The sequence below is a fragment of the Nannobrachium achirus genome (genome assembly GCF_963921795.1).
Source record: "Nannobrachium achirus genome assembly, chromosome: 15".
NCBI classification, from domain to species: Eukaryota; Metazoa; Chordata; class Actinopteri; order Myctophiformes; family Myctophidae; genus Nannobrachium; species Nannobrachium achirus.
Genome location: NC_137822.1, coordinates 43,017,934 through 43,043,961, shown reverse-complemented (window position 1 = coordinate 43,043,961; position 26,028 = coordinate 43,017,934). Strand labels below are relative to the sequence as shown.

Genomic DNA, 26,028 nt, shown 5'->3' with positions numbered 1-26,028 from the left:
TAGGTCGTTTTCAAAACTTTGCCCCGATGGGATTCCTTGGGACTTTTTTTCCCTCACTAAGGACATAATGAGGATACAGAATCAGTTGAGTTTGCTACTATTGCAATTTGTTTGAGGTTTTTTCATATAATGACTGGACTAAAATATCCAGCTTCATGTAGCCGGCACCTTAGCTAGCAATGTAAACATTGTCATGAAGTTTTTACTGAATAGGTGCTTGGTCTACCTGCTTTCTTAGATTAGGCTACTATTTATATCCATTTGATGTATAGATTAGCCTTCTATTTCTTTCCATTTGATGTATTAATGTTAATGTACTGATGTATTACCTTGCTTATTGTAAATCGCTCTGGATTACGAGTGTTTGGTAAATGCTTAAAGTGTACATCTAAATTACTTGCCAGGTTTCTCAATGGTGGTCATCACAAGCTGGTTGTGATGATGGCACCCAGAACTTTATATAAGCTTGTGTTTTCATGTGTTCAGTTGAGGCTAGAGGCTCGGTCTCTCCGTTTTCATCGTCACCGTCTTCACTTTTCACTTCAGGTAATGTCAACGCTGACCCAGCAGCCTCCTCTGGTCCTTGAAGCAGCTCCTCCTCCTGTTCTTCTTTAATCTGTGGAAGTTCTTGTTCCTCCTGGACCAGACTGGAGTTCCTCTCCTCCTGTTCAGAGCTAGGGAGAGAGAGACCTAACGGCGTGTTACCTGGTTAATTGTCACACTTGCTTTAGCAATGTACACACACGTTTTTTTATGCCTTTAAATTAAAGTGTGTGTGTGTGTGTGTGTGTGTGGGCACGTGCACAAGTTGGTTGTGAGGGTCATCTCCAAAAGGAGGGCCAAACAATTAGCAAGGTGCTAACCTCGCCTACCAGGCTTTCTGGGGGAAAGCCTGGTGTTCGTTCACAACAGGCCGTTTGGTTTCCGCCCAACGCGGAAACCACTAGAAGAAGCGGCGTCGCTTTGATTTGGTTCCCCCAATCCCCTTGAGTAGCCTAGTGTAGTCTTGCCCGTCGCTACAAGTTGGACTAAAAGATGCATATACCAAACTCATTTTTCAAAAGCAAAACTACTCCGCATCAAGGAGTTTATTAGGTAGGCCCTAAAAGTATGTCCTTGAGCGCACAATTATTTTGGGTTAAAACTGTTTCCGGTGGATAGTTCCGGCCAAATTGTAGTCTTTGAGTACTACAACATGACGTGTTGTGGTTTCCGCTCCAGACCGGTTACAAGCCCGAAAAGTGAAGTGATCCCAGATCTAGCAAGGTACTGCTCAGCATGAGCTATTATAGGAAGCAGCTCAATGTGGATGAGGCGTTGTTTTTCCTTTATCCATGATTGATGTCTGCTGAGTCTGACACGTATGTATTGCATATAACAATGTTCTGCCTTATAGGCACTTTGTAACTAGCTGTTTTCCTATTGTCTGACTGCATTGTCAGTGTTTGTCCTTTGAACAAGGTATTCTTAAACTTCTTTTTATGTGGACACAAATACATATTTCATGTATGGGTGCGTGTGTGAGTGTGTGTGTGTGTGTGTGTGTGTGTGTGTGTGTGTGTGTGTGTGTGTGTGTGTGTGTGGTCACTTACAGCCTGCCTCAGTCTCAGTGTTCTTGTCCTCCAGTGTGAAGATGGGAGCCATGCAGCCATCAGTCCTCCAGGGGGCAGCAGAGCTCAGGGAGGAATGCATGTGGCACTGAGGGGACATGCTGTGACTGGACACACAGCCATCACTGTTGGACATCTGACACACACACACACACACACACACACACACACACAGACACAGACACACACACACACACACACACACACACACACACACACACACACACACACACACACACACACACACACACACACACACACACACACACACACACAGGAAATGTGTCTTTTATATATGAGCTGACATGAAATAATCAATGGTAATACTATGGCTGCACACTAGCAGCAAGTAACTTAGATCCTATCTATGATATCTGCACCTAAGTTGCAATACCCTCCATTGAATGAAAGACCATTGATGATTGATGAAACGGACCTACAGTCCTACAGTATCTGATTGTATTAAACCAGTGGTTCCAAAACTTTTTAGCTTGAGACCTAAAGCTAAAGAGAAATTAGACATTTTCCAGCTGTGACCCACATTAGTGAAAGCACACAGTGCATCAGTTTGCACAGCACACTTGTAAATTGTCTATTTTCACTACTTATTAATTATTTATTTGTTTGTATTTATTGAATTTCTTAGATGTTTACTGTGTGTGATTGTGCGCGTGTGTGTGTGTGTGTGTGTGTGTGTGTGTGTGTGTGTGTGTGTGTGTGTGTGTGTGTGTGTGTGTCTGAGCCTCAGTAATGTCCCACACATTAGTAGTGAGATGCCTGCAGATTGCAGGAATGCCCAAGCCAAAAGCTAAGGCATTGTCTGAATTCTGTTCAGTGTCTGTGATAATCGGAACGGCCATCCCTGTTGATGGAGACGATGCTTCATCTGTATCATGAAATACTGGAGTTGAGCATTTCAAAATTCAAGTTTGTTCATCTACTACTGTTTGTGTTCAAGACTTTCTTGCCAAATGTGAATGTAAATAAGGATGTTTAAGCAACAAGTTACAAACTTACAATACAGTCAGTCAACTTCATACTCACCTCTGTGATGGTGTTCCCCGTGAACAGCACAGAGGCAGCGCTAAGAGAGTTCACCTCAGGCGTTCCTCTGACTTCAGGAGATGAAGTCCAAGTACCAGAGTGTCCTCCAAGGCACTCCCAGCTAACCCTCATCTGTGCCCCAAAGTAGGTCACGTGTGTGTCGGTTATGGGCTTTCCACAGCACTGACACATTCTGAACAGTTCTCTGATACAGGACTCGTGAACAACGGCCTTAGCCTCCTTCCAATCGTGTATTTTCTCTGAAACTTCTCGAGATCGTTCATATATGTTCAAGTTGTTCACAGCCCGATCTCGTTCGGTGGTGGAGGTGAAACTGAATAAACTTGGCACGTAGTCGGGGTGTAGCGGATCATCACTCTTTTTTCCTTAAAAAAAAAAAAGAAAAGAAAAAACACACAAAAACAAGAACGCATTTAGTAGAAATAATATCATTTGTTTACATGTAATGGTGTTTTCACATAATTATGTCCTGTTTCAGCCCTCAAAACCCAAGCCGTTTAGGGGGGAATTTGTTGCACATAATATGTGAACAAACTGAACATCCAGACCCCTTTGAAGCAAAGCGTACTCGTCTGGGACCCCCAGGGGGGCCACCTAATCTTTGTGTGATAGGATTTTTGTTTGTTTGTTTGTATTTTCTTTTTTTACATTAACCACTTTAACCCTAGCTTCCCTAATCAGGTGGGAACATTTGCAGACTGACACAATATGTCCTTATATAGGCATTCCCAGATATGGGCTTAATATTGATGACTTCATGGATCTCCATATGAGGGCATAAAAGGGACGAGGATGGAATTCATTTGCAAGTAGGCCTTAACAATATACTAGCACTGAAGTGATAGTACATAATTTACCCAACATGTTAGCATACAAAACTGCACTGAAGTGATTAGCCTGAACCAATGTAGATAGATAGATAGATAGATAGATAGATAGATAGATAGATACCTTTATTATCCCAAGGGGGAAATTTAGTAATGTCTACTGTAGGAAGTAGATTAGCTCTGTTTCATGTTAGAAGGAATCGGATTTAAGGCCATGGATGGACCAGAGCTAAGTACATCAAGGTACCACCAGTTTACCACCAGTTCTCAGGTGGAAACCAAACATAAAACCACCCATACTAAATCATATCAGGGTCGATCTGGATTATACTAATATACCCAGACCTAGTATCAGGTAACACAGGTAACCTAGGTCTGAGTGAGCTCATCAAGCCAGACTTCGACTGCAGCTTTAGCACCACGGCCCACGGGACAACAGCACACCACACCAGATACAAATGTCTATATTAACATTACACAAAAGTACCCCCTCTCAAATCCACAGGTATGAGTATAGCGGCCTCCGGTCATTGACACTCCTTCATAGCTGGAGGTCATTGCCTCTTGCCTAACAATATCATGTAGATGAGTAGCCTACTGTCCTGTATTCCAATGAAGATCATTTTTGCACATGCAGGTGTACAGTACCCCAGCTATAGATAGGTAAGAAATAAATGGACCAAGTTTTAACTGTGATTAAAATACTAATTATAATACACTATAATAGATTATAACAGTGATTATATCAAAATTATCATGTATTATTTACCCCTATATCCTGGTCTAAATGAATGTCAGTGAGTGATCATGCAGTTTTGGCCCAGCTCAGACTTACTCTGGAGTGGAAACTTTTTAGAAGTTTTAGTACCACTTTCATACCACTGGGTCCTTCCTACCACCAGTGTAAAACCTAGGCACAAGTGGGCGGTGTGTGGAGTGCAGGAGTGGTGTGGTGTGGTGTTGGGCCATGTCAGTCGAAAAGGGGCTGCTAAGAAATTACGGTAACAGGTAGAGTCGCCGAAATGAAGCTCGCCGAGAAACGGGGGATGCGTTCGGAAATGCACACCGGGTGTGGCAACGGTGCACTTTTTCAGCCTAAACTCTGAAGGTAAACTTTCTGAAAAGCAGCAGTTGCTAACCTAATGTTGCTATTGATGTTTATAAACTAGAGCAAATTATGGTTAGGCCTATAGTCTTAATCTCACAGTATCATAAATGTTAATGCTAGCAACAACAAACATGTAAAGTAGGACACACATTCACAGTATGCCTTCTTCAGTATCAACATGTATTAATATTCTAATATTCTATTATAATTTACCCTAGTTTATAAACATCAATAGCAACGTTAGGTTAGCAACTGCTGCTTTTCAGAAAGTTTACCTTCAGAGTTCAGACTGAAAAAGCGCACCGTTGCCCCACCCGGTGTGCATTTCCGAACGCACCCCCCGTTTCTCGGCGAGCTTCATTTCGGCGACTCTACTGGTATTCGAAATTACATGTGGACAGAAAGAGGACTGAAGCCCGAACAGAGCTGAAGTGGACCGTAGAACTCGTTCAGATGAACTAACAATGTTTACAATGTTAATCCACCATTGTCCACATGAAGAAGACTGTTCGGTTCGTTTAGAACTGGACATTATGTGAAAAGAGTCAAGACCCTTTTACATATTAGTGGTGTGTATATCCTATTATACGTATGGATCAAACAGAAACATACCTGACACGAAATGGCACCCGCAGATCCACGTCTCGGTGTCTGGATCCCAGTTGTCTCTGCGCAACGCGCGGATCCATTTGGTTCGTTTGTCTTTGGCTTTGGGCAGTCTGAAGAACGACAGCTCCGAGTTCTTCTTGAACCTGTTTGTACAGTCGATCGCACAACAGCTCTTTCCCATTGTAGATGGGTCTTTTTAACGGTGTTAAGAGTGAATGAAAGCTGCGTGGCTAGTGCTACAGTGTTGTTTACTTCCTAGAAAATAGTTTTTTATTTTTTTTGCCACTCAATGGGCGTTACAGCACGACTTCCGCGTAGTGACGTCACATTCGGGGGGAATAAATAAGACTCGGCTTTCTAGGATCTCCTTTTAGTTGACCAGTGATTGTACTGTCATGAAACTGTACTTAGGCCTTGCAAACTTCTGATAATCTGATTAATCAATCAATGAAACAGCTTTCTCCTTCAGTACATGACTTATAGACCTAAATAAGAAAACACATCAGTAGAGATTTCCTTTCTTTTTTCTTTCCCTTTTTTTATTCAATATTTTTTAATGAATTGAGTACAAAAAAGACACCAATGTAAACAAGCCAAGCCATTGTGCTTTTGTGTGGTTTAAATTCTATTAGTATACCTTGTATCTAAACTGTACTGCTCTGTACTTTTATTCTAAGTGAACTGATAATAAAGTATTCAATCAATCAATCAATCAGACTAGCCCTGAATACATGACGGCCATATACATGACACCGTCATGTTTCCACCACAACCTGGCTTCTCGTGAGGTAGACAAAGAACAACGGTTTGAGCTTCACACGTCAGATTTCAAAAAATAAAGTGCTTACCCAAGTCTCATTTTGGTCAGAAATGATGCCGTTCAACCAGAATTACATTCCGCTCCCGGATTGTTTATAAAAATATATTTTTTTTGTATTCTGTTTTCTCTTGTAGTTCAATCCTGGTTTTCCTCTCCGTCCCCAAAAGTGAACGGAGATGACGTGACTCTCCACTAGAGGGCGCTAGGAAAACCAGGAAATACAATGGAAAACAGGATACAAATGCTTTTTATTAAACAATCCGGGGGCGGCATGTAATTCTGGTTAAACGGCATCATTTCTGGCCAAAATGAGACTTGAGTAAGCACTTATTTTTTGAAATCTGACGTTTGTAGCTCAAACTGTTGCTCTTTGCCTTCCTCACGAGAAGCCAGGTTGAGGTGGAAACATCACGGTCCTGACTTCTTAGCCTTCCCTATCAGACTCACCTCACCGCTACTCACCAATTAAGAGTGGGGTGGCTCAGAGTAGATGACAGAGTACAGCAGCTTGCAATGGGCCTGGTGTACAAGATACACTACACCACTATGATACCCAAGTACCTGTCAAAATACTTTATAAACATTAAGGATGTCCATAATTACAACACCAGAGGCAGCGCCACAGATCACTTTCAACCCAGAGTCAAAACCAACAAAGGGTCAAACTCTTTTTTCTGCTATAGGCCTACCACCAAAATGTGGAAAGCCTTACCGAAGGCCATAAAGGAGTGTGGATCACTTGCATCCTTTAAAATTGCCCTGAAAAGCCACTTACAGGCAGCAGCCGTTCGCAACTGGTAATAATGAACCTAGCCCCAACCCTACCCTCCCCTGCCCCTTCTTTGTATATACTGTTTGTTTAAGAATTACTGTCTTTGTTTTGTTTTTCTTTACATATCTACTGCATAGTACTGTGTTCTATCTGTCTGTCATTCAATGTTATATGAGATACTTAAATGGTTTCCAGTGGAAATAAGCTTAGTCTTTTCATGGATCTCCTTTTAGTAGACCTTGTACCAGTGAACTGTACCGTCATGAAACTGTACCTTTTCCTATGCAAACTTCTAATAAAGTCTTCAATCAATCAATCAATCAATTCTTCTGTGTGCGGAACTCCAGATTCGCGTCCACGCACGAACACATTAGGGGGGTGCACCGAGCGGTGCAGTCTCTTAATATGTCCGTGTGGAAGCTGCAAAATGGTATGAATGAATGATGCACTCTACTGTTAGAAGGTTTCTAGATCTGTTTAGTTAGTCCCTGTCGGCCTTTCCCGTCACTATAACATCATGTGTTGATCTGGTCGAGACTAAAGGGAAAGAGATAACAAACACTATAATGTAAAGTTAGGCAAACATTTTGATCAAGTCTGGCTGTGTGCAGACAAATGTGAACATAAATAGTTATAAGGTGCAGACAGAACTTCCAAACTAAGGGTTGAAATTCACCTTAAAGGTAACTCATGAATATGAGTTCCATTGATGATTTAATGCCAGCTGCTCAGAGTGTGTGTGTGTGTGTGTGTGTGTGTGTGTGTGTGTGTGTGTGTGTGTGTGTGTGTGTGTGTGTGTGTGTGTGTGTGTGTGTGTGTGTGTGTGTGTGTGTGTGTGTTTTGATTGAATACCTTATTAACAGTTTGCAAATAAAAAAAGGCACAGTTGTACAGATATATATACAAAATGATGCTATGATGCATTCTGATGGCGTAGCAGTAGAACTTAAATGGTTTCAGTGGAGCTCGGCTACACTTCATGTACCTAATATTCCAAATACACCGCCATATTGGTCCTATGCCCCCACGGTTATGTGCCTTAAATGTGTGACCCCAGCCTATGACTTGGAGCAGTAATTGTCCTCTAGTTTCATATCCTTTTAAAGTTCTGTCAGGCCGGGGCCACACATTTAAGGCACATGCTTTATGCTTTACGTGAGGGGAGGCGTGGGGTAAAGCAGCATCCAATTCATTCCCTTTGGAAGAGGCAACTTCCATAGGGAATGACCCCCCCAGGTAAAACATAAAACATGTGCCTTTAATGTGTGGCCCGGCCTCAGAAAGTTTAGTAAAATATCTCCACTTTTCCACGAGCTTCACGCGGACAACCTTCTCTCTGAGCGCGGGGGGCATGTGCCTATCTTTCACACGTCACTTCAAGTAGCTCGACCCTTTCCCCCTGCCTACCCGTTCGGAAATCTTCCAAACTGGAGAGAAGAAAGTGAATGAAATGTAAAGAAAATAACACCACGCTCACAGAGGCGCAAGGACCGCTTCAGCTCACACAAAACACAGGCTAGAGAGAAGAAAATGAGTGAAATGTAAAGAATATAACACCACGCTCACAGAGGTGCTTCTTGCCACGGGGTCCCAGGAATGAGTGCGGGACTGAATACATCAAAACTTCCTTTGGGAAGCACAAACATATGGTGCACACAATAGGCAGATGGCAGAACTTTCAAAGGGATGTGAAACTAGAGGACAATATTTGAGTCCACGTCTTAGGAATTCATTATTGGGTGAGTATACAAGTAGTGTGGATGCTTAATGTGCTGCAGAGATCATTCAGTCTGCTAACCACGGGGGCATAGGACCCATCTATGGCTGTTTATTAGGATATAAGATCACAGACATTCTAGGGCTAGTGTCTTTGTGTCTTTTACAATGTAGTCTGACCAGTACATGGGTATCCCTGTTTTCTCACGTACCTTGAAGACCAGGCCCATTGCAAGTTGGTAACCGGAGCACCAAAGTGGCTGCATGGCTCCCATCTTTACCATGGAGGACAAGAGCACTGAGACTGAGGCAGGCTGTGAGTGACCACACACACACACACACACACACACACACACACACACACACACACACACACACACACACACACACACACACACACACACACAGGCAAGCAAATATTCACTCATGTTGACTCACAAGCTTCAGACACGTTTAAAGCACATGCTTTATGCTTGCCGAGGTAAAGCAGTGTCCAATCATTCCCTATGGAAGTCAAATGGTTTTGAAGAGGCAAGCTGCTTTAAGCTTGCTTTAAGGCAAGAAGCACCTGTAAAGCAAGTTGTTTCTTCAAACCTTGACCTTGCCAGGGCAAGCTTCAGTCAGCTGTCTTAGCTTTCAGTGTTATTTTGCCCACTCACACACAGTGAGGTCATACAAATAAAACAACAACAAACAAATGTACAAATCCGTCTGTGATATGTTTATGGGCTGCTGGGCTGGCTTTTTTCGTATTCCCGCCTGTTAAAGTATTATTATTAACGTTTGTTGTTGGTCTATTTATTTACTGCTACTTAGTCATACCGTGCGGTACATGAAAACTCCTGTCCGTACCGGTGATTATAAATGATAATGACGTTGAAGTTGATTTTGTTGGATACCGTTTCTCCATCTAACATTTCCCTGTGTTTTTAGTTTATTGAAATAATGTCCTGCACATAGCTTACTGCAGGCCTTGTTGACTCGATTTAGGAGAGATGTATTATTTATTTAGGGAAATAGACGTCATATAACATGCAAGTCAGTGGGTGAGAAGCAGAGAGCTTGCCAGAACGTGGCCTGGCAGAGTGGATTGGGTGGGGCTAGGTGGAGTAGTAATTATTACTTAAGTCACTGTTTGACTTTAGGCAGTGGAATCTAAATGAGTTGCCAGGTTTTTCAATAGACTAGATATTGGAAACATCGGTTAGAGCTGTTTGGATTTTGCCTGGCTCCAGCCCATAGACCTGAAATCAGGCTAGTTTGGATTTGTAGGTCATTTACACTTTTCATACTTTGTACACTTTGTTTTTAAAGCGAGACTGGCTACTGTTACTGATCCAATTATAAAACACAATTGTTCGTCTCTGCTAACGATTACTTCTTCGCTCCTCCTAGGTCTCTCACTCCTTCATGTGTGGAAAGAGGAGGTTATCTCTGAACATGAGGAGAGGAACTCCAGTCTGGACCAGGTGAAACCAGAACCTCTACAGATTAAAGAAGAACAGCAGGAGGAGCTACATGTACTTCAAAGACCAGTGGAGGCTGATGGGTCAACGTTGATATTACGTAGACTTACATATGGACCCAGATATGTTCAACAAATAGAATATGCAGGTAGACCTCTTTCAAGTATCTATTTTAACCCATCTATTGGTACCTTCTAAGGCAGGGGTGGGCAACTTTGATGATGGCGAGGGCCACTAGATTTCCACCTTCACTCCAGAGGGCCACATTCCTACATACTTCCTACTTTGTCATTCTAGTATCTCATATAAAAGAAGCAAAAATAGCAGATCTTGAGCTTGTAAATCGTCTCTTTTTGCTTCTTTTTTTAATTGGATCCTAAATAATATTTTGTTATTTTTTTAATTGGAATCCTGAAATGTAACATTTTCAGTTAATTTCAAACACATTTAGTTATATATTCATGTTGACTCTATGAACCTAAATACAAATACAGTACCTACATTGGACATAAAACTAGTCATTAAGCTACTAATATAGACTGACGGAATTAAAGCAGGTAATGTTTGGAATAGCAACAGCTGAAATAAATAATATATCAGTATTCTGATGTTAAACAGCGGGCCGCATTAAGTGAAGGTGAGGGCCGCATGTGGCCCCCGGGCCGCCAGTTGCCCATGTATGTTCTAATCTAAGGCATAGACTACACAGAGCTGGATATTTCATATATCCCGATTTTCCAGATATCCACATAGAAAAATATCTAGGTCCACACGAATATCTAGGTCTAACAAACACACACAGTAAAGTCTTCAGAGATATCCCGGTTACCTGTCTACACGGATCCAGTGAATCGGATATTTTTCAATCTCTCCACTTATTTATCCGGTTTAAAAAATATCCAGCTTCGCAGCTGAAATATCCAGCTTCGTGTGGCTGCAAGCCCCAAACACATAAAAAATGTCTAGCTTCAGAAATATCCAGCTCCGTGTAGCCGGCGCCTAAATCCCAATCTAAGTTTTCTGAAAAACCTCCAATATTAATTCAACAATGTAAAAAAAAGAAAAAAAGGTTTGTTGCTATTTATTGTACACAACAACCCGAATTGAAAGGTATAGTTACATATAGGGGTTCCCAGTCTAAATGGGTTAAATAGAAGAATAAACACATTTAATAGTTAACTCTAATTGCGACCGTGGGTCGCATTTAGTATGAAAACCTGCAGATCATGTCCGTCCTTCTGTGCGTCTCACCCCATGTCACGCTCCATATATGGCCAAGACAGAAATCATGTGCAAGTGTGACTCGCGTCACCGGGCGTCACGGCAACCCATATGTGGAGATCCCTGATGTCATCAATTTTAAGCCCACATCTGGGAATGCCCATATATGGACATATTGTCAGTCTCTGTTGTCTCTGTGCGGTTCGCTTCTTCTTACTGGTTTTGTCTTTTGCTTAGATTTCCTGCATCAGATTAAAGAGGAACAGGAAGAGGAGCTACTTCAAAGACCAGGGTCAACGTTGACATTAGCAGAGAAAAGTGAAGATGATGGCAATGAAAACAGAGACTGTGGAGCATCATCACAACTAACTAGTGGCCAGCTCCTCTCTTCACACGGTTCTGAATCTGACATCACTGATGACAGCGATGACTGGGAGGAGACCAGGGAAGGTCAATCCGCTTTAAACAAACTGAACTCGAAGCCGTTCCCGGACCTGAACTCATCAAAGCAAACTCCATCCATGAGGGCTCACACAGGGAAGGAAAGATGTAGGTGTAAGGAGTGTGGCAGAGTCTTTGGTTGCATGAGTAATCTGAAACGTCATATGATGACTCATAGAAGTGCAAAACCCTTTCCCTGTACAGTCTGCAGCAGAGCTTATAATTCAAGGCATACTTTGAATTTACACATGAGGATTCATACAGGAGAAAAACCCTATAATTGTACGGAGTGCGGCAGACCCTTTAGTTACGCGAGCGCTCTGAAACGACACTTAATGACTCGTTCAAGTGAAAGACCCTTTAATTGCATTGACTGTGGCCGTGTCTTTGATTACGTGTGTCGCCTGAGACTCCACTCGAGGAGTCATAGAGGTGAAAAGCGCGTTGCCTGTACAGATTGTGGACGTGTGTTTAATGACGAGCATAATCTCAGACGACACATGGTTATGCATAAAGGTAAAAACCTGAAAGAACACATGAAGACGCATACAGGAGAAAAAGTCATTACTTGTACAGAGTGTGGAAAAGTGTGTAAATACAAGCGTAATCTTAAACGACACATGAGTATTCATACAGGTTCAAAAAACAGTGCAGTTAATAGCAAATGCTTCGGTTTGGAACCAGAACCTCTACAGATTAAAGAGGAACAGGAGCTACTTCACTGTCCAGAAGAGGCTGCTGGGTCAATGTTGACATCACTAGCAGTAACACGTGAAGATGTTGACCATGAAAAGAACAGTGAGACAGAGCCTCTAGCCAGCACCTCGAATGAACACATGGAAACCCAAGCTGATGTAGTGGACTGTGGAGCATCATCACAACCAACTGGTGACCAGCTCCTCTCTTCACACTGTTCTGCATCTGACATCACTGATGACAGTGATTTCTGGGAGGAGACCAGGGAAGACCAAGACCTGAAATCATCAAAGCAAACTCCATCCACGAGGGCTGCTACTGCTAGTGCAGTTAATAACGGCTTTGGTTTGGAACCAGAACCTCTACAGAATAAAGAGGAATCAGAGGAGGCTGCTGGGTCATCGTTGACTTGCACTGAGTGTGGGAAAGTATTTAGTCTCATAGGTAGTCTGAAACGACACATGAGAACTCATAGAGGTTCAAAACGATATAGTTGCTCCGAGTGTGGAAAGGTATTTGGTGACATGAGTTCTCTGAATCACCACATGTTTCTGAGAAATCACACAGGTGGAAAACTATTTACCTGTTCTGCCTGTGACCAAGTCTTTAGTGGCACGTGTGATCTGATGCAACACCTGATGACACACACAAGTTTCATACCCTCTATTACAGTTACAGTCACTAGCAAAACATTGGTTTAAATTCCCACAGGGGGATTAAAAACCTTAGTTAGTAACCTTGTAGTTTCTAATAGCTTGATGATGGTAAGCGGGCTTTTGAACTGTCCATGGCCCACAGAGTGACACAGAGTGAGTAGACAGCCATTGTGTCATTTCATATTGAGCAGTGGTAAGGAAGGACCGATTATTATATGAAGATAAAATGCTTTGTTCAAAGACGTAATCTGAGGTGAATTGATATCTTTCAAATATATTCTCATTCACTGTAATCCTATATGACAGTGCAGATGGATCTGTTTGTCCATCTGTCAATCCATATGAAACTCAGGAACTTCATGACATTTGTCACAAATGAAACGTCCACTTGGACAGTTTGAGTTTAGTCAGACACAGATTTAAACTGCAAATGGTTGGCAGAGGCACACAACCTCACTGCAGTACTTCTACTTTACTTTTCATTTGGATGTATGCATTTATTTTGTTAAAGTGTATTTTTGTTTTACAAAAATATTTAATTTGTTCCAAAATGTTATTTGAATCTACCCTACACCTCCAGATTCTGTGCATTTCCATTTTCTTTCTTCTAATAATTATAATATATTGTAATAACCTGTCGTGCCCCGTTTCTGTTTGTGTTTTCCGTGTCACAGCAGTCAGAGGGCTCTTACAAACAGGAGAGGCAGTGTGTTATCTTGTTCAGAGTAAAAGCCAAGAAAACATCTGGTTGGTTCTTGTGTTTCTTTTTATTACTGCTTGGTGTCTTTACTATGACAGAGATCTACTTTTTAACCACTTAAACCCTGCGTTGTTGTACGTAGGCCTAATAGTTAAGATGGCTCTCTCAAATAATGATATATTTCTGTTGAATGTCGTCCTACTATGATGTGCCCCAGAATAAGGATGCTAGGGTTCATGTGGTTAACTGACTGCACTTTAATTGGAAATCAATAGTGTACATAGCGAAGAGGGTGTCAGATTTATTGAATACATTACATGTTATTTTAACGTTTTTATGTGCCTTAGACCAGGGGTTTTCAAACGTCTTTGACCCGGAGCACCCCTGTGAATAACTGTTTCATCCACGGCACCCCTGAATTACACTGTTAATTTATATATCTTACGTTATATCTTTCCACCTGAGATACGGTAGGCTATATGTCACAGAGGAATATCCGTTTACATCAGAACTGACTGAACATAACTTTATACTTGATGTTTAACCACTTGAACCAAAGTATCCCTATTCTGGGGGGAAGGTTCACCAAAGATAGCTGATCTATAAGCTCACAACGTGACGCGTTGTGAGCTTGCAGATCGGCTATCTTTTTGTGAAGAGAGTTGGCTGTACTGTAGACGGGAAAAGAACTTAAAGGGGCACTCCACCACTTCAACCTATGTTCATATAATTGGTCCTCACTCAAAAATAGCTTTTTTTTTTCTCAGAGGAGGGCTGTGGGCAGGTCAGAAACCCATCGTCTTGTGACATCATCGATTGCCAATCCAGCTTATAGAAACTGCAGGCTTTCTATTCCTGAAAAGTTGCAATTTTAAAGTGGAAGCCATTGTTCTCGCGATAATAAAAATCTAAATATTTTTTTCAAAAATATTGATTAATTATTTTTTTGGGAAAATGATGATGTCACAAGACGATGGATTCTGAACTTCCCACAGCTCTCCTAGGAGACTTGGACTGAGTAGAAAGAAATTGTGCTATTTTATCATGAACATTAGTGAGGACCTATTATATGAAAACAGGTTGAACTTGAAAAGTGGTGAACTACTCCTTTAAGTAGGCCTACAGTGCAAATGAGGCATTTTTACTAAGCATATTTGATATTGGTGATATTGATGAAGTCCAAATATTTTGAGGAAGATTAAAGATCAGCAACCTTGGACTTTGCCACTAAAACAGCTGACAGACTATTGATCGATGGATTGAATACGGTTAGACATTATGGCTATCTTTCCATTGTGATTCTTTGTATTAAATTAATTACAAATATAAAAAAAAGGAGGGGGGAAAAAGAAGAAAAATAAAATTACCCACAAAATGGCAGAATCGCCAAGGATATTAATCTATGAGGGAAACAAGCTTCTGTTTCCCTGATAAAAATGTCTCTTTCCATCACAACCAAACAACCATTAGAAAGAGTCGAAAGACCTACTCGTGATACCAATGATGCAGTAACAGTAACACAGTAACACTATAAGTATTAGCAGTAAGATCATAATTTGTGGTAAAGCAGCTGACCTATTTTTTTTTAGGTCGAGGAGTTCACACAAGTAGGTCGAAGGAAAGAAAGGGAAAACAGAAAACAGACTATTTTCTGTGTGCGGAACTCCTAGTCCGCGGTTCCAGTTCACACGGACATATACATGGAATGCACCCATATGTGTGCACTCCCATATTATGTTCGTGTGGGAACGCGGATTTGTTTACACGCGTCCCGCGACACATTGGTTGTTGATTTGTATCTGTTCTCTGTTCTCTTCGTCGTTTTGATATCGTTTTAGACACTACTGGTCCAGGCTAAAGGGAGATAATACAATAGAAACGATATAGGCAAACAGTTTGACCAAGTATCACTCCACTCTGTAGCCTACAGACAAAAGGTAAGGCATATGTCGTGTGTGTGTGTGTGTGTGTGTGTGTGTGTGTGTGTGTGTGTGTGTGTGTGTGTGTGTGTGTGTGTGTGTGTGTGTGTGTGTGTGTGTGATTTTGTAAATGTAACTTTACTACACCTATAATATTTGTGTCCTTGTATGCATCTCCTTTGTGTGGACATAAATACGTGGTTTTGTGTGTGTGTGTGTGTGTGTGTGTGTGTGTGTGTGTGTGTGTGTGTGTGTGTGTGTGTGTGTGTGTGTGTGTGTGTGTGTGTGTGTGTGTGTGTGTGTGTGTGTGTGAGAGAGAGAGAGAGAGAGAGAGAGAGAGAGAGAGAGAGAGAGAGAGAGAGAGAGAGAGAGAGAGAGAGAGAGAGTGTGTGAGTGTGGGTGAGTGAGTGAGTGAGTGAGTGACTAAATATAAGAAAACAACAAAAAGAAAGCTTGGAATCAGAAAATGTCCAATATTTCCTTACCAAATGTTTTCTTCCCCCTTGTGTTTGTAAATCTCTCAATGATTGAAATTCAGTTTCACCAACAAGGGAAATCTGACTGCTGCTGAAAGTTGGGATACACACGATACATACCATTAACCTTATTATGCAGGGACATTATGCGCTAAGTTCCTTGTTAGGGTGAAACTAGGGTTATTTCAAAGATGAATCCATTACAAGCATTTGTTTTGCATGAAAAACACTTCCTTGGGGGGACATAGCTACTTTTCACAAGTCATTCATCATCACATTTTGATTGATTGATTAAAGAATTTATTAGAAGTTTGCAATAGGAAAAAGTACAGTTTCATAACAGCACAAATTACTGGTACAAGGTCAACTAAAAGGAGATCCTAGTAAGCTTTACGGCTTATTTACACAAGAACCACTTTATGTAACTCATGGCATTGAAAGACAGGCGGATAGAACAGAGTCCTTTGCATAGTTTAACATCAATTGCAAAAGCAGAAAAGGACATGGGGCTTAGTCTATTTACAAGTCTCAAGTAGCAGGTGTCTGAAGGTGACTTTCCAGACCACTTTTGAAGGAGGCTAGGGATTTGCTCTCTTTTAAGACCTGCAGAAGGGCGTTCCACATAAATCTGGAGAACCAATTAGAGCATGTTATAGTGTCAAATTTAGGTTGAACATGATCGTGGACATCCTTGACCTTTTGGAAGTACCATAATTGCTGGACTATCAGCCGCACCTGAATATAAGCCGCACCAGCTAAATTTAGAGCAAAAAACAAATGTTTACATATATAAGCCGCACCCGACTATAAGCCGCAGGTGTCCTTTCCTGCTTCCCGCTAGAGCGCCCCTGGTGGCCGTTAGCTGTAAAGATCTAAATATAAATCCTTGTTTAAGACCATTGTAAAACTAACGTACTGGCCGTTAGCTGTAAAAATCTCGATATAAGCCGCACCATTGTATAAGCCGCAGGGTTCAAAAAAAGCTGCGGCTTATAGTCCGGCAATTACGGCAGTTTGTATCTTTGAGGTGTAGTATATCTTGTACACCAGGCCCATTGCAAGATGCTGTTCTGGTTTCAAGCCATTGTTTTGTGTTTGGGCCGTTGCTCAGTGACCTTTCAACACACAGATGGGGACTGGAGGCGAACCGTTGACCTTCAGACATATACAGCCTATTACTATACATATTGTATAGATACAGATGGGTTGAATGTTGTTCTTAAGTTGGCAAGGTACATAACGTCAGCTCATAGTACACGTACGTGTGTGTGTGTGTGTGTGTGTGTGTGTGTGTGTGTGTGTGTGTGTGTGTGTGTGTGTGTGTGTGTGTGTGTGTGTGTGTGTGTGTGTGTGTGTGTGTGTGTCAGATGTCCAACAGTGATGGCTGTGTGTCCAGTCACAGCATGTCCCCTCAGCCCCACATGCATTCCTCCCTGAGCTCTGCTGCCCCCTGGAGGACTGATGGCTGCATGGCTCCCATCTTCACCCTGGAGGACAAGAGCACTGAGACTGAGGCAGGCTGTGAGTGACCACACACACACACACACACACACACACACACACACACACACACACACACACACACACACACACACACACACAAGCAAATATTCACACATGCATTGACTCACAGGCCTCAGACACACATTTAAAGCATGTGCTTTCCTTTGCGCCGGTATCAAGATGTGATTGGCTATTTTCGAGATGGGGTGGGTGATCCGTGGCCAAATAAATATAATTTTGGGAGTCCTTGACACGAAAAGGTTTGAGAACAACTGATAATATAATATAGCAACACAGACTCAATGTGGAAACTAGAACAAAAAAAATATTTAATACATAATGAAATGTCATTGATCAAATCTGGCAAGAATGCATATCTAAACTTCATATACATTCTAAATTACCACATATAAATTGCACATTTCCAATACAACTACAAATACACCCTAAACCATCATAACAATCAAGACAATAAAAGTCAATGAGCATCCACAGTGAACAATTAGGCCTAACAGTACCAAGAAAACATAAAACAAACATAGTACCTATTGTCCCTTCCAGCTATGTGCTAAATTCGCTTGGCCGTTCCAAAATGTCCTTTCACATTGGTCAGTTTGTCCATCTGTGGTCCATTCTCTGTGCATTGAGTTCCTGTAGGCAGGAAACCCTTCAAAATAAGTTTTGAGATCTGACCTTTTCACAGGAAACCCCTTCAAAATAAAAAGCCTAGAGAACCCCCACCAACGGGTCTGTTGCAACTTGCAACACGTGTGAATGTAAAACCTTACAAAACGATAAATATGTTAGAGGAATCATAAAACACATGGAGTCACTCTCTGCTGAAGTTACCCCCTCTCTCCTCCTCCTAGGTCCTGTGTGTAAAGGGGTTTACCCTGAACCGCAAGAGAAGACCCCCAGTCTGGTTGTCCAGGTGAAACTAGAACCTCCTCAGATTAAAGGGGAACAACAAGAGACGAGTCTCAGTCTGGTCCAGGTGAAACCAGAACCTCTACAAATTAAAGAAGAACCGGAAGAGGGGAGTCTCAGTCTGGTCCAGGTGAAACCAGAACCTCTACAGATTAAAGAGGAACAGGAAGAGATGAGTCCCAGTCTGGTCCATGTGAAACTAGAACCTGGTATGAAAGCCTCCAGCTCCTGTCTGTCACTTTCTGGTCTGCCTGTCACTCTTCTGACATCACAATATAGCTGACCTGATCACCTCACCTTACCATGGTAACCAGCTACTGTAACACGGCTGTGGCCGGGCTAAGGGATGTTTTGGCAGGGGAGGTGTTTAAACAACCAACCGTTACACTTGCAACTGAATTCCCTCCATGTCCCTTTTATGCCCATGTATGGAGATCCTTGATGTCATCAATATTAAGCACATATATGGACATATTGTCATTCTCATGTTGTCTATGACATCAAATATCTATCATGTCAGATGTCATTCATCTTCATATTTGGAAAAATATGGCCACGTTTTGTCCAACTTTATCAACCAACCAGGTTTGTCAATTTTTTGGGTCAAAGTTGATCCCATTAAGTAATAGTGTACTAGCACACACCAAAGAGCCAATAAATATTTTAGGACGTAGAGGGAAAGTTGATTGCATGCCAAAGCGCCACCCAGCTGTCTGCTGTCACCTCGCCCATTAAGGCGTCTTACTGGTATTATATGGGCTCTTCATTTAAAGTAGCTGCATGGGTTATGGTCGAATAGCTCTTTTCAAGTATCTATTTTATCCCTCTAAAAGTGCCTTCTAAATCTCGATCTAAGTTTTATGAAGAACTTCATTGTATTCAAAGAAAAGAAGATGTTGCTATATACTGTACATAGCAAGAACAACCGCAAAAGGAAAGGTATAGTTACAGTACATAATGTATTAACACTTTCCTAGCCGAAATAGAATGGCTTGTTGTAGATTAGCCGTGAAATTTCTATTATTATATTATGATCTGAACCGCATTCATTTTACCAGACATCCAGCGCTATATCACGTGGTCTTCATCCCCCATTACCATTCCGCGATCGCCGTTGTTTTACTCACCAGTTCCCAATGAAAATCTTCAATCTGTATTGGCTTAGAGTGGGGTTTTCGGCCGACGCATAATACTCCCGTGCGTTTCGCGTGCGCGATCCGTTCACGTAAATGTCGGCTCAAATGATCCACGGATTTCTCAAGAGTAGATATGAACAGTTTCGCTCGCATAGCCCGAAGCCCTGCTGCTGTAGAAGCACTTGTGTATAAACAGTAAACGGACGGCTCCAAGGAGCCTCTGAGAAGGAGTGGAGCTGACGTCACTTCTGCTTCATCTCAGACCAGCCATACGCTATCGATGCACGAGGGAAGGTTAGACGATCGCCGATTTTCGGATAAAAATCATTTATTTCGGTTTTAATGACCCAGTACGGGAAAAGACGACGCGGCTGAGACTCCTTGCTCAGATGTCCGGTATATTCCGGTTTTAATATTAAGGGGCTCCCCGTGGCTTGGAAAGTGTTAAGGGTTCCCGGTATTAATGGGTTAAATAGTAAACAGGATGAATAAACAAAATTAATTGTTAACTCTAATTGTATCGTTTTGTTTAGATTTCCAGCACCTCCCTGTGTGTAAAGAGGAGATTTCCCCTGAACAGGAGGAGTGGACCTCCAATCTGGTCCAGGTGAAACCAGAACCTCTACAGATTAAAGAGGAACAGGAAGAGATGAGTCTCAGTCTGGTCCAGGTGAAACCAGAACCTCTACAGATTAAAGAGGAACAGCAGGAGGAGTTACTTCAAAGACCAGAGGAGGCTGCTGGGTCAACGCTGACATCACTAGCAGTGAAAAATGAAGATGATGAAAACAGAGAGACAGAGCCTCTCGCCAGCACCTCAACTGAACACATGAAAACACAAGCTGATGTAGAGGACTGTGAAACATCGCAAACAACTAGTGACCAGCTCCTCTCTTCACACTCCAGCTCCTCCAGCTCCAGCTCCTGTTCTGAATCTGACATCACTGATGACAGCGATGACTGGGAGGAGACCAGGGAAGACCAAGACCTGAAATCATCAAACCAAACTCCATTCATGAAGAAAGGCTGCTGGTGTACAGAGTGTGGCCAAGTCTTTACTAGCATGCTTGGTCTGAAAAAGCACATGACGACTCATACCGTTGGAAAAGGGTTTTCTTGTAAGGAGTGTGGCAGAGCCTTTCGTTACATGTGTGCTCTGAAACGCCATATGACCACTCATACAGTAGGAAGACATGTGACCACTCATACAGTAGGAAGACATGTCAGTTCTACAGTGTGTGAGAAAAAGAGTGAGGTGAAACGACACATGAAGACTCACACTGGGTACACTTGCACAGAATGTGGAAAAGTGTTTCAGAAAAAGAGCGTTATGAAACAACACATGGTCACTCACACAGGGGAAAGACCATTTATTTGCAACGAGTGTGGAACAGCATTCAGTCACATAAGCAGTCTGAAACGACACATGACTACTAGATGTACAGGTAAAAAGGTGTATACTTGCTCCAAAAAGGGGTATACTTGCTCCGTGTGTGGAAAGGTATTCAGTCACTTGTGTTCTCTGAAAGCACACGTGTTTCCGAGAAATCGTACACGTGGAAAACCCTTTGCTTGTACTGCCTGTGACAAAGTATTTTGTGTCATGTCTGATCTGAAGCAACACCTGAAGACGCATACCTGAAGACGCATGAAGGTTTCAAACCCTCTGCTACAGTCACTAGCAAAGCATTGGTTTGATCATACACATAATACAAGTAATCTGAAGAACCACTTCCCCCTGTATTGACCTAGTCCATATTCCGGATTAAAAACCTTAGTTGTAGGCAAATTCTTTGGTCAAAATGCATCTCTTAAAGGACCACTGTGCCTATCTCCACATACCACTTGTTGGTGACAGGTACATTATAGAGATTTTAATGGGTTATGGTTTCACTGGTCTCGCCATTCACAAATCGCTCACGTTGTATTGGTGGCTACGTCAGTCAGGTGGTGGTAGTAGTAAAGTCAGCTGTTCACCGGTCGGTGGGTTTAATTGAATGGAGAGGCGGGGGGACGGGGGAAGTCATACTTTGCTGACCGCTTTGCACCAATCAATATAATGCCAGGATTTTCCTTTTTTAGTATGATGCCATTAAATTAACTGTTTTTAAACTTTAATAAATGAACAAAACGCAGTATCCTGGAGCCGAACAGGCTTTTAAGTTAAGGCATAAGAGCTGGTACTTAAGACAAGCCCTCAGTCTTAGTCTTCTAAAATAGTTTTAGTCTAATCTTGTCTTATCAACAAAATATTAAAATCAAAAGTCTTTTAGTCTTAGTCGTCAACAAAATGAACACTGCATACAACCTCACTGCAGTACTTTTGTTTGGATGTATGCATTTATATTGTTGAAGTGTATTTTTGTTTTACTAAAATACTTAATTTGTTCCCAAATGTCATTTTAATCTTCCCTGAAACTCCAGATTCTGTGCATTTCCATTTTCCTTTTTGTAATAATTATAATATATTGTAATAACCTGTTGTGCCCCGTTTCCATTTGTGTTTTCTGTCACAGCAGTCAGAGTGCCCTTACAAACAGCCTTGTTTGGAGGCAGTGTGTTATCTTGTTCAGAGTAAAAGCCAAGAAAACATCTTGTTGGTTCTTGTGTTTCTTTTTATTGCTACTTGTTGTCTTTACTATGACAGAGATCTACTTTTTACCCACCCTGCTTTGTTGGACGTAGGTCAAATAGTCAAGATAGCTCACAACATTGTGAGCTATCCTCGACAAATAATATTTTTTGTTGAATGTCGTCTTACTATGATGTGCCCCAGAATAAGGATGCTAGGGTTCATGTGGTTAACTGACTGCACATTCATTGGAAAACACGCAGGTCTTATAGTGTACATAGAGAAGAGAGTGTGTCCGATGATGTATTGAATAAATTACATGTTATTTTAACTTTTTTTATGTGCCGTAGACCAGGCGTTTTCAAACGTCTTTGACTCCGATAGATAACCTTTTCATCCCCTGAATTGCACTTTTTTTTTTTTTTTAGAATCTTACAAATGTGAATATGCACATCTTTCCACCTGAGATGTCATGGAGAAATATCCGTTATCCATCAGAACTGACAGAAATGAAATAATATTTATACTTGATGCATAACAATAGCCGATCTACAAGCTCACAACATGATGCAAATATGCTATTTTTAGTGAAGAGATTTGGCTGTAGATGGAAAAATAACTCATCAAGTACAGTGCAAATGACTGGCGGATTGAATACTTTATAGTGGGAAATGAGAACAGCATGTGGTGAGAAATTATAGCTAAAACACAGACAAGTCATGGGAACTGTTGTTTCCATTGTGTTCTTATGTATTAAATGAATCAACATAAAAAAGTAAACAACAATCATTTACATGTCATCAACCCATACAAAACCCTGTTTTGGAAATTCACTTGTTCTGAAGCTCAGCCCATTTCTCAGCTGTAAAACAAATATCTGTGAATTTCCTGTTACAGAAGGCGTGAGTGAAGCCATGATGAATGAATGTTATGAACCCAAAATCCCAAATATATGAACCTGCAAGCCGTAAATAATGCAGGCCACTGAATGAAAAGAAAAACAGAAAACACCAACACAAGTCGTTTTGTGTGCGGAACTGCAAATAAATATGCGTTCTCACACGGACATATTAACGGAGTGTACCGATTCTGTGCACTCCCTTAATATGTTCGTGTGGTGAATCAAGCCCCCAGAACCCGCCAAGAACTCAGGGCTAGAGTTGAAGCAAAAGGACATGGTGGCCAAAGCTGGAACTGCAGGTGGGGTGAAAAATAGATGCACGAGCAAAAGAGCGTTCCGCTGGGGTCTATAATAGTTTTTTTTTTTTATGGTTCAATGGACGTCGAGTGACGTTCGTGACGTCTCCACGTAACACATTTTGGCAACTGTACAGTTGCCAATTTCCCCCACAATGCACCGGAATTCAGCTACCAAACGCCACTGGGCACTGAAATGAATAGCTGGGGGCGGGGCCGGGCCATCCGTTCTCTAGAACGCGGTTTTGTTTGTGTCTCATGGCCGTGCAGTGATACAAACAAGCGTCTCCTTGTTGCCACTTGCGAGTAGCGACGCTATACGTTGATTGCTGATTTGTATATCTGTTTTCTTCGGCCTTTTCCGTCACTTTCATCAGGTATTGTTTAGTTAACCTACCTACTACTGGTTCAGACTAAAGGGAGATAGGCTACAAGCCTACAATTATCAACAAGCTAAAGTCAGGCACAGAGAGAGTGCACACAACAGAGCGTCCAAAAGCAAGGCTTTATGATAAATAGATCAACAACAGCCTCTCAGCATTGAATTCAGAATTGGAATGATTTTGTTAATGTGTTATGATATAGGACAGCATGGTGGTTCCTGTGGAAAAAGCCTCGGCTTTCTAGGATCTCCTTTTAGTTGACCTTGTACCAGTGATTTGTACTGTCATGAAACTGTACTTTCTTCTATTGCAAACTTCTAATACATTCTTCAATCAATCAGTCAATCTTTACATGAAAATAACATAATAAAGATCTTTTCAACCACTGAAAACAACTAGGCTATTATCATTTAAATTCTGACGATTACCGGGACATTTTCGTAGTGAATGTTGAAAACTTAGTCTTTTAGAATATATTCCCAGTTTAGCTTTGAAACTGGGACAATCCCAGCCAAGTGGGTCGTCTGGTTTTGATTGATTGATTGAGATAGGCTATTTATTAGAAGTATTGCATAGGGAAAGGTACAGTTTCATGATACAGTACAGTTCACTGATACAAGGTCAACTAAAAGGAAACTCGACAAAGCATATTTCCGGTCTCCCTAATGTAGTGATGCGTGGAAACGGGGATTGAACCTGGGGCTCCCACTCGCCAGACTGCGAATAGGGCTGAGCCCGATTGGCAGGGCTGTTGTGAGCTGGTTCATGGCCTTACTAACTGTGGGGGCTACACTAAGATAGATAGATAGATAGATAGATAGATAGATAGATAGATAGATCGAGACATCAATCTCTCTCTGATTGCTTTTGATATTAAATAACAGACTTTTCCTATGTCAACTTCTAATACATTTGTCAGTCAATCAAAATCTTTTATATGTTCATTGAAGATGTCACAGCAGAGCACACGTTTTAACATCAACCCTGGCCATTGAATGATTGATTGAAGAGTTTATTAGCAGTTTCCAATAGAAAAAAATCACACACAATGTGAAGTGAGCGGTGGTCGTGCTTGCATAACGTCTTCAGACTAGGATATGAGTCTAGGATGTACAGGCTACAGACACACACACACATTGCTATGGCAAAACATGACAGGAATCTGGCTACAGACACACACACACACAGCCACTCTATGGAGTGGTTTACCACCGCTCAAAAAGTACAGTTTCATGACAGCACAAATCACTGGTACACGGTCAACTAAAAGGAGACCCTAGTAAGCTTCACGGCTTATTTACACAGGAACCACTTAAAACCACCATCGGCATCCAATAGTGCCAAAGTATTGGACTTGGGCACTACAGTATATATTCTAATCTCTACAGAGTCTCTCATCATCCGTCAGATCAGCAGGTGCTGAGGACGAGGTGGAGAGGAGGAGACTCCTTTGGAGGAAGCTGTGAAGACCAGACAGGCTGACCAGATGTTCACAGGGACTCACATCAGCATCGGAGGAGGAGGAGGAGGAGGAGGAGGAGGAGGAGAAGGTAGTGCTGGCCTGGAGGATCACAGTGATGGGAAAGCAGCTGGACATCCCAGTGTAACAGAGGTCAGTGGGTCCAGATAATCAGCAATCTATGCACTGTACTGTGCTTGTGTAATCTACTCTACTTTACAGCCGTGGTAACCAACAGAGGGTATGAGTGTGACATCATCATCATACCCAGAAGTTATGTGGGAACGCCTACTGAGTGGCAAAAAAAAAAAAACTACTTTCTGGCCTTTCTGACAGTCCATACATCCAAACAGAAAAGTCCTATCTGATTGCTTTAAGCAACGTTAAACTCACTTTGCCACTCGATTTGCCATACACTTTATGCATGTGCATACCCTCTATCGGTCGACAAAAAAAAAATTAAAGCAATATATTGTGATAGTAATTGTTGCTCTAGAATTGTAGCTCGTTTTGTCCTGTCTGAGTTCTCTATCCTGATTGGATGAAATTGGTATCCTGACCTGAACATGCATTTTCTTTTAATAAAGCGCTCGGTTAGAGAGACACGTAAATAGTAAATGGTGCATTTGTTTAGCGCCTTCATCCAAGGTGCTTTACATTGATACAGATTGTGCATTACATTCACCCATTCACACACATTCATTCACCGATGGCAGAGGAAACCAAGCAAGGTACCAACCTGCTCACCT

General features: G+C 41.7%; 2 protein-coding genes across 2 annotated transcripts; one reads left to right on the top strand and one right to left on the bottom strand.

The window, feature by feature from the left end:
* Positions 1-84: 84 nt before the first annotated feature.
* Positions 85-5,406, bottom strand: LOC308299511 (uncharacterized protein). Its single transcript, XM_080743292.1, has 4 exons — positions 5,223-5,406; positions 2,655-3,040; positions 1,593-1,746; positions 85-690 (listed from the first exon to the last, which is right to left on the bottom strand). The coding sequence occupies exons 1-4, from the start codon at positions 5,398-5,400 to the stop codon at positions 410-412; spliced, it is 999 nt and encodes a 332-aa protein (XP_080599418.1). The 5' UTR covers positions 5,401-5,406; the 3' UTR covers positions 85-409.
* Positions 5,407-18,197: 12,791 nt separating this feature from the next.
* On the top strand, positions 18,198-25,302 carry LOC308299874 (uncharacterized protein; the record flags this gene model as incomplete). Its single annotated transcript, XM_080743655.1, has 5 exons — positions 18,198-18,213; positions 18,475-18,741; positions 20,202-20,719; positions 23,368-23,440; positions 25,229-25,302. The coding sequence occupies 5 exons, from the start codon at positions 18,198-18,200 to the stop codon at positions 25,300-25,302; spliced, it is 948 nt and encodes a 315-aa protein (XP_080599781.1).
* Between the last annotated feature and the right edge of the window lie 726 nt (positions 25,303-26,028).